Source organism: Manis pentadactyla, chromosome 2 (genome assembly GCF_030020395.1).
Source record: "Manis pentadactyla isolate mManPen7 chromosome 2, mManPen7.hap1, whole genome shotgun sequence".
NCBI lineage: Eukaryota > Metazoa > Chordata > Mammalia > Pholidota > Manidae > Manis > Manis pentadactyla.
In genome coordinates this window covers 133,927,339-133,943,262 of record NC_080020.1, presented here as the reverse complement: position 1 = coordinate 133,943,262, position 15,924 = coordinate 133,927,339, and the positions used below count along the sequence as shown (strand labels likewise).

General features: G+C 45.8%; 1 protein-coding gene across 2 annotated transcripts in view; it reads right to left on the bottom strand.

Annotated features, from left to right (window-relative positions):
- Positions 1-15,924, bottom strand: part of CMBL (carboxymethylenebutenolidase homolog) — a 30,005-nt gene that overhangs the window by 7,213 nt on the left and 6,868 nt on the right. The window contains exons 2-7 of one of the 2 annotated variants that reach the window (XM_036896693.2): positions 13,407-13,437; positions 11,838-12,071; positions 9,717-9,824; positions 5,649-5,791; positions 3,353-3,444; positions 1,876-2,622 (exon numbers count right to left, since the gene is read on the bottom strand). In XM_036896693.2, the coding sequence (XP_036752588.2) occupies positions 2,443-2,622; positions 3,353-3,444; positions 5,649-5,791; positions 9,717-9,824; positions 11,838-12,052 (738 nt within the window). In that variant the 5' untranslated portion in view covers positions 12,053-12,071; positions 13,407-13,437 and the 3' untranslated portion in view covers positions 1,876-2,442. Of the gene's footprint in view, positions 1-1,875; positions 2,623-3,352; positions 3,445-5,648; positions 5,792-9,716; positions 9,825-11,837; positions 12,072-13,406; positions 13,438-15,924 lie in introns of those variants that run through there. The other variant, XM_057496428.1, reaches the window with a different exon arrangement.

Genomic DNA, 15,924 nt, shown 5'->3' with positions numbered 1-15,924 from the left:
ATCTCTCAATAAAGCCAATAAGAGCTTCAAATTTACTTGGATAGATTTTTTAACAGATCAATTTAGAGATGTTGTGGGAGAGACTTCAATGTTATTCTCTTAGCCATGGTTAGTTGAGCCACTGTTAGTCAAGCTTTCTGTTAGCTGCATCCCCAGAAAACCTGATATTCCAGACTGGACCAAAGCTGAACTTCTCCCCACAGTACTGCTTTTCCTCTAAGATTCCCTAGCCTGGATCATCTCTCAGCCAATCTCAGATGGTTCACTGTTTTTCCAGTTCTCTCCTAAAACCTCTGGAATCCCTCCTCTCCTCTCCATACCCGGGCCTGGGGTCAGGCCCACATCATTGCTTTTTGCTCCCTGCGGGCCCACATTGTTCCTCCTGCTGGCCTCACACAGAGAACTAAAAACCTCTGCCATACTCTCAGGCTCACAATGGAAGTACAAAAGGGTGGTGTGGACCTGATGCTGCAGGGTCCGCCTGGCTCCTGCCCAGAACGCAAGTGCCATGAGTTTCCCCCTGCAGCCGCAGGACCAACAAGAAACAGCCCCAAGCTGGCCATGCACAGTGAGATGAGAGCAGCTCACCCTCAACTCAGGAAGCAGAACCTACTCCCCATAAACCCACCTGACAGAGGGAGCCTCCTGCAGGCCCAGCCCCGGGCGGAGGGGAACCGAGGCAGCCTTTCCGGTGTGTGCAGACCCTGAGAGCGGCTGCTGCGGGGGCCAGCTACCGGGTCTATGCTTGGTTAGCTTGCCAAGTACAGAAATTCTCAGGGCTGGCACTGAGAAAGAGCAACTGCAGGGCTGTCATGTGGGGGCACAATGGGGTCACAGCAGGCCCCCAGGACACAGTTTGAAGACAGGAGTGTGATGCAGAGAGAGATGAACAGGATGAAAAGAGGGCGGGGCCCATCAGGAACTCAGGGAGTCAATCAGAAAAAGCCAGCCAGCCAGTCAGTCAGAAAGGACTCACAGAATTAACGCCCTTTACAATGTGAGTTCATTCCACACACTCAGAATCTAGGCTGACCTTGACACTTTCTCCAGTTAATGCAGGTGAGATAGACATCATGAGACTGCATGACAAGCCTACACCCCCTAACTCTTTACCTTTATCCCATTCTTGAAAGATAATGACATAGTGTCTCTCATCAGAGATAGACATCATGAGACCACAAGTCAAGCCTATACCCAACAACCCCCACCCATACCCTTTGCCCCATGCATGAAAACCTTAAAAGGTGGAATCCTAAGCCCTTAAGTGCACCTCCCCTCTGAAGTTCCCACACTCCCCTTTCTTGGAGTGTGTATTTTTAAAAGGCTTCTTATAGTTCAACTTACTACATTTTGACTCTGTGCTCTCCCAGTGCTGTCTCTGTCACTTTGCTATTTCATTCTGTTTTTGGGACTTTAAGCACAAGCCTTCACTCTCTCTGTCCTACTTCAGGTAAGTAGGGAGTGGCTACTACGAGCTCTGATTTGAGCTTGCAAGTTCCCATCAATGAGCTTCCCCTTTCTCTCTGCTTTAGTCAAGTAAACCTGCCTTTGTCCACCTTGGCTCTGGCCCATTCCTTCTTTAGAGTGTATTTCAAATAAAACTTTTGCTCAGCTTCACTACTGCATCTCTACCCTTCAGTTCTTTGCTGCAGCGGGGATAAGAACCAAGTAAAACAATGTCAACCCCCAACAGTAGCCCGTTCCCCTTTGAAGACCAGCCCTGCCCTGTGGTTCCCACTGGCCACATATGTAAATTAACTTAAATGTAAAAACTGAAACTTTACCCTTTATACCACCACATGAGAAATTTTTTTTTCTCCCCCCCTTGGGACCCAAAAACACCAGTTTGGGAAACCACTACCTAGGAGACAGCTGGATGGTAACTAGTTCATCAGTTTTATTAGCTTTTAGGAAAAGGTACAAATTCAAAAACTCAAAAGGAGGTTTACTGGCTTGATATCATTAGGTCAATGGAACCCTATTTTAATCTCAGTATTTCTCAAACTGCAATATATACACGAGAAGTTCATCTGTATTAAGATAGAAGTAAATGTCAAATTAAGCTGGGCATTTAATTTTCCCGAGTTTATAGTTCGCATTCTTCATAGCTTTGCCACATTAATCATTTTACAGGATGTGCTCAGTTAAAGACCAGAAAGGCCAGGCCTGAGCTGGGCTAGCCCCTGAATAGCCAGGTAGTTAGGATATTATGTCACCATTCCAATTTTTCAGGCACTGACCTGCTGTTTACATTTTGATTCATGTGTGTGTTAAATTATTTCATACATTAACATTTCCTGCTGAATCTGTGTTTCACATGAACTAATGAATTTCAGGATTCCTTGATTTATTTTATATAAAGTGAAAATTAAATCAAATGACCAGGTCTTTAGCACATTTCTGGATGCGAACTAATTTGAGAAAGTTTGCACTTGGCGACGGCTAAACATACTTGTTCAGCCATTCAATTAAATTCCTCCTTGCCTCGTCAATATAGGGCTTGTCTTCAGGCAAACAGTCCTCTCTCTTTCGATGCACAAACCCATGCGTTTGCCCAGAAAATGTTTTAATTTGATATTCCACTTGGCAGCGCTCTTTCAACTTCTGAGTCAGCAAAGCAACCTGGTGTGCAAAAGATATCATGATGGTGACTTTAACCCCTAGTAGTACTCCCCATCTTCCAAATCTTGTCTGAATGCTCATAAAAGAGATATTGCATCAGTGCTTTAAATTAAGTTCCATAGGTGGAATGAATTTTTTACTTTTAACTTTGTAACGAACACAGTCCTTACCTCTGGCAAAGCAGAGAGTTCAGAGCAGGCAATATAAAAAGAATGCAACATCAATTATTTGAAATTGTATCAATATATTTTATATATTATTCAATATATAATCAAATATTTAATGTATCCAAGATGTAATATATTCAAGTATATGCAGTATATATATTCAAGTATAAACTACCTGAGATTTGTATTAGTCATAATGCACTGGTTATGAATAACAACAATGATTTCTAAAGGACTGCATTGAGACACAGTTTTCTTCCACTTTCTCCTTATCAATGTACTGGGGTTAATGCATCCATGTCTCTAAGGATATATACCTTATGATAATTGGTGGATTACATGTGGGGACAAGGAGGTGGGGCCTGCTTCTGGGCCCAGTAACCAGCCACACCAAGAGCACTGTGGTGGGATTGCAGTCTACTCTAACTTCCCAGTAAAACCCACCTATAAGACTAATGTTTAAAAGTATTTGGTGCAACAAATGAATGCTGTGGGAAGTTTTCCGTGAAATGTCAAATCATGTATGGAATACAGAAACAGGAAGAGGAATGACGCCAACTTACTTGCTCAAGAGGAATCACGGCATCGTTTTCAGCAAAGATGAACAGCGTGGGGTTCTTTAGGCTGTGCACATCTTCAGAGTCCTTGACAATGCCTGGAGAATGGGGACAGGGACGTGAGAATGCACTGCCCATACATGAGCCATAGTTTCCAAACAGAAAACCAGAAGGGCTTGGTTTGATGTTGCAGAAGTAAAATACGTGCTTTTGGGGTTCTATTTTCTTTTTAGCAATTCCTTAGAAGCGTCCTGGCCTATAAAATTAGTGCCAAAGAGAAGTTCATCTACTCTCCACTTTCTTTACAAGGCATCAGGCCATGAATAATAGAACCAGACCATGAAAAGATACAGAAGCAGCCTGAAAAACGCTCCCTTCTGTGATGTGCCTTCACTGACAGACTGACAACTCTCAAATCCAAAACTGGACTATCTGACCCCCACTGTTCTAGAAGTTTCTCACAGTCTACACAAACAAGCCCCACAGGTTCTGACTTCTGTGTGCCGAGTGGCTTCATCCATAAGGTAGAGTGACCGTTCAGCAGAGTATTAGACACACAACAGAGTATTTGCTCCTGACACAGCACCTGGTCCTAGCAGGCCATCCGTGAAGATTAGCTTTCATCCTTCATTTCAGAATTTAGAGATCATTTTGTCAAAAGCAAGTTCTACCTTGGGGATTCAGACAATGCGGGTGTGCCCACTCCTACAGGAAAATAAGCAAAAGCTTTGCAATATGATGCCTTTTTAAGATAAGAATAGTGTTAAAGAAAAGATTATTCTGACACTCGTTAAGAGAGATTGTACCCCAGAGGGGCCACCGCAGTGAGGTTTTGCAGTAGGAGAGAGATCAGGCTCAAGCCGAGAACAAGGACAAGGGGATTCTGGCTAAGGAGCAGGGTGGCATCAGTGGGTGGAAATTACTAAGAGGGAACAGCAGGGTAAGGAGGTCCTGGCCCGAGGACTTGCCAGGATTCTTGCAGCACAGAGGCCAGGGTGAGGAGGTCTGGAGAGAGGGGATGAGGAGACTGAGCAGATACCGAGGTGGGGGATCTCGCTAAACTGACCCAGTGGGCCTACGGCAGGGCCAAGGTCAGGGCCGGCTCAGAAAGAGGACTCGCCTGGCTGAGGAGAGTTGTTCTAGTCAGTAGGGAGGAGAAAATAACGGGTAGCTTCTTTTTCCATTACCTGTTGGCAGTACAGCAAAGCTAAGTAACCCCGAGAGCCTCCCCTCACGTTTAACTTCTCTCCAGCCAGTGGGGAGCCACGGGAAACATGGCCACGCTCCCTGCCCCCTGGGTTAAGGCCACGGTATGTGCCCCACAGGCTCTGAGCGTGGTCACGCTCCGCAGCAAGTGCACCGCACAGCAGCCGCCGGAAGGGGGTGCCGGAGAGACGGCGCTCAGAAAGGCCCCCTGCTGTGTACAGGGCTCTAGGCGGGCTAGCGACCGCCCACCACGTTTTGCCGCGTGGCACCTGGCAAATGGTCATTTCCTTTTGTGTAAGTAAATATTTAAAAGGTTTTTTTTTAATGCTTGTAGTGGGGAAAACTTAGAGCCAAATAATAATCATTATATAACTGCTTGATACACTATTATGAAAGAAGGCCAAAAACTTCCTCATGTATCTTATATTTTTTAACATTTTTATGGTCTGAATGCTATTTGTGAACTTCCTATGCCATTTCCTTATACAGCTACAATGTCCTCATTTCATTGCTATGATACCTTTGGCTGAAAGTTTATGTTGCTATTTACATTCTAGAGAGGGTTTTCCCTTTCCTTCCTTCTTTATGGTGTGTGTGTGTGTGTGTGTGTGTGTGTGTGTGTGTGTGTGTGTGTGTGTGTGTTTTCATGCACACACAGTTGAAAATGTGTGTGTGTGTGTGTGTGTGTGTGTGTGTGTGTGTTCATGCACACACAGTTGAAAATAATTCCTATCTCGGAAAACTATATTTTCATAGACGTTTCTCATGAAAATACTCCTTGTTATTAACCATTATCACAGAAATCCACATCATCCCCTTAATCCTAGGGGAAGAAATGAGACCTCAGGTTGGGTGCCTTTCCTAAAGGCACACTGTTGGGACCCAGGACTCCTCATTCCTGGTGACATATTCTGGGTACTACAGTACAAACCTCCACCTCTACTTCCAAATCTGTAAGCCAGTCCCTTACAACAGGCTATCTGCACACCTGGGTTTTGCGTTGTACCCAGAACCCCTGGCTTGGGAAGAGGCTTGTAGTTGTCCTTCATTCACTCCTCCTGATCTCACTGTGAAAAAATGTACAGGGCAGATTTACCATAGATGGACACCCCTGCTCTGAATTCTGGGTATTTCATCATCACGTGATGGACGGCCACTCCACCCCAGCAGAATCCCACGACGCCAATTTTCTGGGCGTGACACTGTTGTTTCAGATACTTCAAGACAACCTCTACCTCTCTAGAACAGAAAGAAAAGTTATTCAAGAAGCAAGAGCTATATACCACTTATATGTGGATTCTAAAAAATAGAACTCAGAAACAGAGTAGAACAGTGGTTACCAGGGGTTCGGGATAGGGGAAATGGGGAGGTACTGGACAAAGGGTACAAACTTCCAGTATAAGAGTAACAAGTTTGGGATGTCACATACAGTGTGTTGACTACAGCTAATAATACGGTATTATGTACATGAATGTTGCCAAGAGTATCAATCTTAAATATTTTCACCACCAGAAAGAAACAGTAACTATGTAATGGGATGTTGGCACATAGCCAAGGCCATGGTGGTAATCATTTTGCATATATAAATATATCAAATCAACACATTGTATGCCTTAAACTTACTCAAGGTTATGTCTCAATTACAGCTCAATAAAACTGGGGTGGGGGGGCAAAAAGCCCCCGACCAAAACCCGTGAGTGCCCGGGAAAGGCTCTGGGCAGCTAGCACTGTGCCCATGGAACAGCAGGTGTTCCTTGAGGTTCTGGGGTTTTTGCTCTTGGAGCTCAGTCCTCACCACCTCCTGCCTGGGTGACGCATCTTCGCAAAAGTCTCCAGACAGGTCTCCTTTCCACACCCAAAGTCCAGCCTCCTCCCACAAGCTGATAGGGCTGCAGGGCTCTAGGTAAACACAGGGTCTGACCAGCAAACTTTCCAGCTGAAAGCTGAGGTCTTCCACAGCCTTGGGATAAAGGCCAAGGGTACAGCACAGCTCCCAAAACCTGACCCCCACTATCTGCCCCATCCCATGCCCCAGGCTCCTCTTCCTCCTCTCAACAGGCACCAGATGCAATTGGGCAGCTCCCCAAACTCTGACTTGGCACATTCAGTCTCTTTGCCTAACACCCCAACTCTGCATCGCTCATTTCCTCCTAGGCCCAAACAGCAGAGCATATCTGGAAAGCCACCAGGACTGTTTAGGCCACGCGGGGCCCAGGACCAGTGGCCCTGTCCTGCGGGTGGTTCATTTGCACACTGGTTGTTTGGAACTCACATTTTCAACTAGGAGCAATACACTCGAATGGAGGTAGGGCTGAAGGCCAGCCCAGGAATTTCTGTTTATTTACTAAAGAAAAAATGCTGATTTCTTCAATTTGCAATAAAAAAAAAGCAGAGAAAGCATTTCTGTTGCATTTCCTTTTTTTTTTCCAGTCATAACCTATCTTTGAACACATTTAAACATATTGAATTGGACCACTCTGTGCTAGTTATTTTCGTTTTATTATAGTACTTAAGTAATTCTGCAAAATAACATGGAAAAAAACAATCATTTTTAATTTTTAAATTTTTCTTGAGTGCTTTGATAGTAAGAAACACTGCCTTAACTGGAGGGGCAAGAAAGAAGAGGTAATTTCCATAAAATTCTTTACCTGACTCGGGTAAACATGTTTGTTTGTGTTGCTCTGAACCTGTCCCCACTCTTAGGGAACACCAGGATTTAGCTCTGAATGAACCCTTCCTCGCCATGCTGTCCATATACCTTGTGGTGGCAGATGCGGTGGTTGGAGGGGGGCAGAGCCGCTCTGCCTCTGGTTCCAGAAGTGGAGTGCATGACTCAGGCCTGGCCAATCAGAGCATAGCAATCTCCTGGCCACAGTGATTGGTTCGAGGATGGACTCGTGACTCAGAACCACCCATGCAAAATGAGAATTTCTCTGGGTTTCTGGGAAAGGGGCCAAGGCGAGACTGGAGCTGCCGCCAGCTTGCCACCCAGAGGCAAAAACTGCCTGAGAACGGAGTCAGCATACAAGAACGGCTGCCGAGGGATGGTGGAGGGCACTTCCTGGGGGTATCTTCTGAGCTATGCGCCAATCCCCTCCTGAAGCCAAAAACTGCCTCTTTTTAGTTCTGTAACCAATAAAGTCCAAGACTGCTTAAGCAGTGAGCACTCAAGATGAGCTTTCCATCACTTTCAAAGAAACGACAGGTGACCAGATACAAGGACCTCAGTCGAGTGCAGACGTTAGTGTTGCCATTTAACGTCTCGTTTTGATTTAAAATATGTGACTGTTACATATTTACCCCTGGGCTTCCCCAATGCCTGGTCACCCTTATTTGTACTCACAAATGGAAGGCTGAGCCACACAGCATTTCCTCAAAAGGAGAAAAATGTCCTAACTATCCCCACCCCACAGCTCTTCATATGCAAAGCTCGATTTCGTGTTCATATCAGTCTCTCTGGTTCTCTTGTGGCTTTACTACTAATTGACTCTTCATTTCTTGCTTCATTTTGTTTCGCCTGGGGTTGCAGGCTCGGTCCCTGGAGTAGACTAGCAAACGGATAAGGAAGCGGGTTTACAGCAGTCTTGGGACTGATGCTGGCAGTGGGGGAAGGAAGCCAGAGTGGGCACAGGGATGCTGGCTGTGATGCGGTCTCTGCAAAGGCCTCAACCAGCTCCCAGGGTAGCTCCAAGCAGGCGTAGTCATCGGGATCCCCCCGACTCAGGTGAGGGAGCAGACCTTCATACCCCTGCAGTGAGACTCCCCAGGTTGGGTCAGGTAAGAGAAGGTGGCTGACATCCTAGAAGCAATCCCAAGGAGAGCTGATGGCCCAGTCTCCAGCCTGCAAGACCCTGGGGTTAATACTTGCTAATACACACAGCCGTGCTGGGAGCCCCCAGTTCAGAGGGCAGTATCTCCATGGATAGATGGCACGGAGACTCTAGGGAGACCCTGGCCTGAGCCACCAAGCTCCGCTGCTCTGCAAAGGCCCCCAGAAAGAGGGTGACCTGAACCTAGGAGAGTCTGGCCCCAGTGAGTGTGGGGAGGGTAGCAGGGCTGAGTGGCCAGGAAGTGGCACTCAGTAGGGCAGACGCCCCTGGGGCTGTGGGCCATGTCTTCCCCACGGCTCAGCAGCTGGGAGGGGAGCAGCCCCAGATTCAGCTCTGGGGGGCACTCAGTGATTGAAGAAAGGAGTGGAGAGTTCCAGGGACTGAGTGGCCACAGGTGGAGGGGTTCACATCATTAGCAGTGGCCCCAGCATGGGCTTGGGGGCTGATCAAACACAAGGCTCAGGTGCATGGTGGTAGAATCAGGTGATGGGAGAGGAAAATGGTCAGGACAAATGGCCAAGGTGAGCGGGGGTGGGAGTGGGGGCACCCTTTGCCCTGGGCTCAGGTTTTCTTATTCAGGAGGAGCCTGGCATTAGAAAGCATTCCTGGCCTCTTCCCCCCACCATACTTAGGTCCCCTCTGGGTCTGGATGGCAGCTGAGAGCTCTGGTCTTTGCTTCCGGACTTGGCAGAGCTAACTGAACACAAGGCTGCTATCCTGGGGGATGGATCCCCTAGCCCTTTTCTTCTCACTGGCCTCTGGACCCTGGCAAGATAGCAGTCCTGTTCTGGTGGGTCTGACCTAAAGACCCAAAGTCTGCCTGGGCGGTATGGGGGAGGGTCAAGGTCAAGACTGGGGGGAAGGTCTGGCCCTTTGGGCCTCAGATCCAAAGCCATGGGTCCCCACTGAGTAGTAACAGGCTGGCATTTGCTCTAGTTCCATTTCTCTGCCCATTTTCTCAACTGATGCTGCTGCCAGAAGGGGAAGGAAGGAGCGGAGCGCTGACCCCATGGACCCCAAAGCCCCACAGTCCAGGGAAATTTTACCACCAGCCCTTCCACGGTTCCCTTGGCATCAGTGCCATGAAGCATCCCAGAAAGGGAAACAATGAGATTCCTGGGGCAGCTAGAGGAGCGCTGGCTGGTTTCTGACCTTCCAGGGCATCCGCTGCTGAAAGGTTCCCTTTGCCCTTTAGGAAGGACTCCCCTGGCTAGCCACTGGCAGGGAGGGAGGGTGGGTGCTGAACGGAGAGGCCGCAGCCACCTCTCCTGGCCTCTGCTCTCCCTGGTGCCCTGGGGGCACCACAAACACAGCTGCACCCGCCAACAACTTACTTATTGATCTTTCGGGCGTCTCTTGTTTTCAACCACTCGGGGAAAGTGGACCAGTCCCTAGAGGGGTCCCAGGGCTCTTGACCTACGAAGAAGTCTGGAACAATGGCTCTGTAAAATAAAAACATTCATTGCTCTTAGATTCAGTGCTGCTGGGACTTGGTATTGCTTATATTCATTAAACTTGCTATGCTGGCGATTCTGGCTCCCAGGAAAGCAAAAATAGTGGCCACGAAGGCCAACTCTGATGTCAGCAAAGATGCGTACTGGCCTCAGGCCAGACCATCTCGGATTTCACAACTGTAGGTACACGGCCTCTGGCAGCCTGCTTAGGGCCCAGCCCATGGGAAATGATGAGACCAGCCTGCAGGGCACACTGCCCACTCGAGACTAAAGCACAGGCTGGGGGCCCGGGCAGCAGTACCTGGGGCAGGGTGGGTACAGGGCTCCTCCTGCCCCAGGAGAAGGGACCGCATCTCTCAGCTGGCCTTTCACGCTGGCCTCAGGCACACCTGGGGAGCATGTCCAGTCATTATGACAAGGCGATTTTCATAGCCTCTGCCCAGGACGCCAGCAGGGCACAATCTCCTGACGAGAGTGAATGGTCTAGTGCAGGTTCTAAAAAGGGCCGCGGAGAGAAAACATGCCACGTCGCTCAAGTCTACATCGATCTGCACACGAGTCAACCCCAGGGGCGGGCCGAGGCCGCTCCAGACAGAGAGCGTTTCCTAAAATAAAGGTCGTTGCTGTGGATGCAGGCCACGGCCCCTCCTGCCGCGCAGAAGGAACCCTGAGGTCGGGCTCAGGAGAATCTAAGTTCGAGTTCCAGTTCTGCCCCATTCAGCCGTTACCTTAACAAGTCATCTGGCTATTTTTAGCCTCATTTTCTTGCTCTGACAGATGGAACTTGCGCCCAGCACCGCCCAAACTCAGAGGATTATTTTGAGGGCAAAATGAGTTGTGTAAGTGCGGAAGCGCTTGTAAATCATAGGCGTCGTCGTCGTCTTCATTTTTCATGGTGGGTCTCTAGCTGAAGGGCCCGCCTGCCATTAGGCAGCAGAAGCCACAGTTCCACTCAGTCTGACAGTTGCTGCTGGGTGACTGGGGCAAGTGAACCCACTCTGGTTCAAAGATATGGGAAACAAAGATAGTCCTGCCCTGGGGCGGCTGTTGGGGGTTAAGGAAAGTTACCCCCGTAAGGCCCATGCCCAGGAGGCAATGAGGCTTGGCTGTTATTTTTGTTACTTGTTTTTGCCCCTATAAAGTTAAGTTGCTCCATCTTCCAGGAGAAATTTGGGGACATAAAGAAGTGAAAAGCCAGGGGAAGTCCTCTTTTCCATCCACACTAAACATGCCATGTGGCCTCTTTAAATGGGCTTCTCTTCACAGGAAAACGAGGTAGGCACGCTTTGATTTCCAGCTTCTCTTTTTGAAAAAAACAAGGATATTGGATGCATCACAGCCCGGGTTCTGTGCTTTCTGAGGCTGGAGAGGAAGGAATGGGTCCTACTCTCCTGTGTTTACTGACGCTCTTAACAAAAGCACGAGATGCAAATGGGGGACAGCATCCGCCACAGGCCACACCACTGAATGTGACAAAAATAATCCTTAGGAGATGAGTGAGGTGTCACTATGCCAGTTCTGGAACCCCTTCTAACTCAGACAGTGCCATGCTAGGGATAGTGTGTGTTTACACCAAGATAACCATGGGTGCCCAGCTTGCAAAGTATGGATTTGAGACTGAGACACATCAGAAGCCAAATAATGGGTCCATTTCAGAGCTGGTGAGGTCTGCCCCAGGCATCCTGTACCTGCATCTGTTAGGGCCCCCCATTAGCAAGGACTCTCACAGTGTCCCACACATCAACAGGGCCAGGCACCATGAGGAAGGTCTGAAGGCCAGGGACTTGGGTGGGAGCAGGTGGCTTCCATTGGACACTGGGCAGGTGTTTAAATTTCAGATGGGCATTCCCCATTTACCTGCAGCCCAGTAAGATAAGGAAGTAGATACTGTAAATTAGAATACAGTCATGGCTTGGTTTGGTTTTGTTTTTCCTGAAGGGAAGAAAATAGATCACAGAAATTTACATGAATCTAAGCAAAGGAACAGAACTTTATACGTACATATATCCATTTCCTGCAATCATGTCAGCCATATATCTTGTATTGGGCAACTGCCAGCCGAATATATCTTGAATGATGACCACAGCCTTCCCCGTGTCAGTGGAGGGTTTGGTGACATAAGCCTTGATGTGCTGGACCTGGACTTCATGCCCCATCCCGCCATACTCTATCTTGTGGCCAATGTCACATGGACAAGGCTGAGCTTCATTAGCCATTGGAGGTAATGAAGTTGGGCTATGTAGAGAGAAACATGAATTATATTCTAAATGGTGCAAATCCAAAGAACATAAGCACTAAGTAACTGAAAATGAAGATTACAGAAAAAAATTAATTTTAAATTAATTTTAAATATAAAGGAAATTCATAAAGGAAATCATTGATAACATCTAGTTTTGGCAACACTCCAAATTAAGGCTAACAGGAATCCGTTCCTTTACAAACATTCGAAGTACCAGAGTGACTGTAACCAACATATAAAAACTAAAATGGTGGAGCTCCTAGGAAAAAGGGAACAACTTCGAGCCAGGATTGGAGAGGAAATGGAAAGCCACGGTCAGGACAGCATGAGCAGGTGCTGAGGGAGCCCAGCAATGCTGGGGAACAGACCAGACCCAGAAACGAGCCTTAACACAAAAGGTGCTTAGGAGTTGGGGTCCAGGGAGGCTCTGAGACCCCGTGAGACAGGGATTTGTAACTAAGAGCTCCCTATACAATGTCAGAGCCTTCAAAGGTTCATAGTTAGTAGGGAAAGTAAAAATAAATAAGTAACAGAAGAGGAAAAAAAAAAAACTCTGCCAACCGGTACTAGGATTATAGTTAGAAAGCCCAGGGAAGGATAAAAGAAGCCAATCCCCCAAATTTCACTATCCTTTCACAGTAGAAATACCTAGACTATGACCCTGAGCAGTGATATCCCTGGAGACCAGGCAGCAGCAAATGCAGATCTACTTTACACCAAGACTTTCATAATCCAGACCCCAAATCTCTACCCACCAAAGAGATGCTCATTCTAAGAAGCTACACGTGAGGAAGAGACTCAAAACAAGAATCAGGAGAAAGAACTGGGAGTGGAAATGAGCAAGGGACCTAAACAAGCTTGACCAAACAAACAGAAAGCAGGAAAGGAAAAGAAAAAGAAAATTGAAAACCCATCAACTATAAAGCAAGAAATAACATGGCTGGAATAAATCCACATAAATACAAATAGATTAAATTCACTATTTGACACAAATTTTCCAATGGAATTTTTTCTTTTTAATTGAAAAAATTTCTGTCAGAAAAGAGGAACTGGGATCACTAAACCCAAAGATATAAATCTCTTCATTAGTAATTCAAGAACATACAGTCTTTTCAAGCAGATGTGAACAGTTACTAAAACTGCCCACATATTACCCCACAAAAGGAACTCAATAAAGATTTTATATAAAACATGTTATATTAGTAAAATGAAGAAATTATAATAAAAACTCAAAAAGGGTTAGAACTGAATTACAATGAAAACAACAGAACAAAAGTTAAAACAATACAGTGGCATGCAGAGAAATACTGATAGCCTAGATGTTGTCTCACCTCTGTTCTCTTAGATTCAGTGTCTGGGAGCCTGTGAATGTAATTGACAAAAGACAGATTAACAGGAGAAAAGGCATATAAATGTTATTAATATTTTTAATTGAAGTATCCTGGGAATTCACAGAAAAGAAGTCATAACCAAAGAAATGGTTAGACTCAGGGCTTATATACATACCATTTTAACAAAGGGTGATAAACTGTGGTGAAGTGACTAGGAAACATGAGCAGAACTGATGAAAGATAAAGGTTATTTTAGTAAGGTTCCTTTGCACAGACTCATCTAATGCTCTCTCCATCTCTGGTGATAAGGGTTGCTCTCTCCATCCAGGAGGGGGAAGGGAGATGTGACTTCATGCCTAGGCTTTAAGTAGAAGGGGAAGGGCAAAATGCTCTTCTTGTGTCTGCTGTTTCCCAATTGCCTTCAGCTCAAAATAATCAATACACCAAACAATACACCAAAGTGTCATATTTGTGATGGCGTATTCTGATCCTCTTCAACTGTGTATATTGGACAAGAGGAAAGAATGAAAATAAGCTAAATAATCCAATTCAAGAAGGGGGGGAAATTGAATAAACCCAAAAGGAGACAATAATGAGATGGAAATAATCAACAGAGAAAATAGAAAAAGATAAAAATCAGATATTTGAAGAGTTACAGAGTAGTAGGCATATCTTCAGCAAAACTGATCAATAAAAAGGAAAGAACAATAAACACACACACAACAACCACAATGAAACACTATGTGGAATGAAAAAGGAGACATAAGTAAAGAAGTCCTCCTTAAAAATCAAAAAACATTAGTATGAACAGCTTTGCTAATAAATTTGGTAACAGAAAAAACTAACAAATATGCAGTGTAAAAGAGAGGGAATATTTCCCTGTCTTTTCTACATCCAACTTCAAAAATCACTGGAACAGAAAAAGAGTGGTCAGATTGCTCTAGATCAGAAGAAACTAAAGAGAAATAAAACCAAACACACTGTGATCCTGACAAGATTCTGACTCAGAATGAAGAGCTATCAGAGACAACTGGGGAAGTGAACATGAATGATAGTTGATATCATGAATTATTAATTTTCTAAGGTGTGAACATAGTGGTTATGTAGGAGAATGTTCTTATTTTTAGAAGGTGTGTGTTCAAGTGGTAAGGATGAAGTATCAGTAGCTGCAATTCACCCTCTGGTTGTTCGTAAAACACATGTGCACAGACACATATATATACATAAAGCAGTTATGGCAAATTTCAAGTAGCTGTTGCATCTAGATGACCAGTACACCTGTGTTCACTTTCCTTGAATTTCTGAGGAATAGCAAGGAGACCCATGTGGTTGGAACAGAAGGAGCAAGGGGGAGAGATCAGTGGAGGATAATGTGAGCAAGTTACTGCAAGATTTTGGCTTCTCGGTTTGTTGGAAGGTTTGGAGAAGAGGAGTGGCCTTATTTGACTTGATTTAAAAGCACCATTGAAAGTGCTGTTTTAAGAAAGGATCGTCAAGGGACAAAGGAAGAAATGAAAGTCCAGTTGGTAGCTACTACAATAGCCCAGGCAAGAGACAGTGTAGCTTCCCCCAGGTGATAATGGTGAAAAGGGTGAGAATGGTCACCAGGGTCTGGATATATTTCACAGGGAAAGGTGAAATTTGTTTTTGCTGGCAGATGGTAAAAAGAGGAGTCAGTGATGCATAGGTTTTTTGCCAGAGCAACTGGAAAAGCACAGTGTCTTTAATGAGAAGGAGGAGGCTGCAGGAAGAGCAGGTGTGAAGAGATCAGGCCTTACAGAGGGAGCATTTTAGTTTGAAGTGTCTGTTAGAGAAGCTGAATGGACAGCTAGATAACCAAGACAGAAGTTCAGGGCAGGGTCCAAGCTAAAGCTATAAACTTGGGTGATCAGCACATAAAGTCAAACCTCATTCTTTGCATATTCCATATTTATGAATTTGCCTATGCGCTAAGTTTATTTGTAACTCTAAAAGTAATGTGTGCAGACTTTGGTCATCTTCCACGGACCTGTGTGGAGCTGTGGTAAGTCTGAGTCACCAGCATGCACAGTCCCAGCCAAGGCTGAACCAGGTGACACGGCCCTCTCAGGTCAGCTCTCATACTGTGGACAAGCAGCCTATTTAATGCCACATCTTCTGCACTTTTCTGCTTTTTGTTGGTGACTTCATTGTTTAGAAATGGCCCCCGGGCACAGTGCTGAAGTGCTATGTGGTGTTTCTAAGTGCAAGAAGGCTGAGACATGCCTTACAGAGAAAACATGTGCATTAGACAAGCTTAGTTCAGGCATGAGTTAGAGAGTTGCCAGCCATGAGTTCAATGCTAATAAATCAACTGTATATTAAATAAGGTGTCTTTAAATAGAAACACACATAAAACAAGGTTATGTGTTGATGATCAGTAGACAGAAATGTGATGACAGGCTTGCAGGAACCTAACTGTATTTCCCCTAGGAGCAATGGTTCAGAATTCATTAGCTCAGTGTTCACATGACTTTATGGAACATAACCACGATGAATA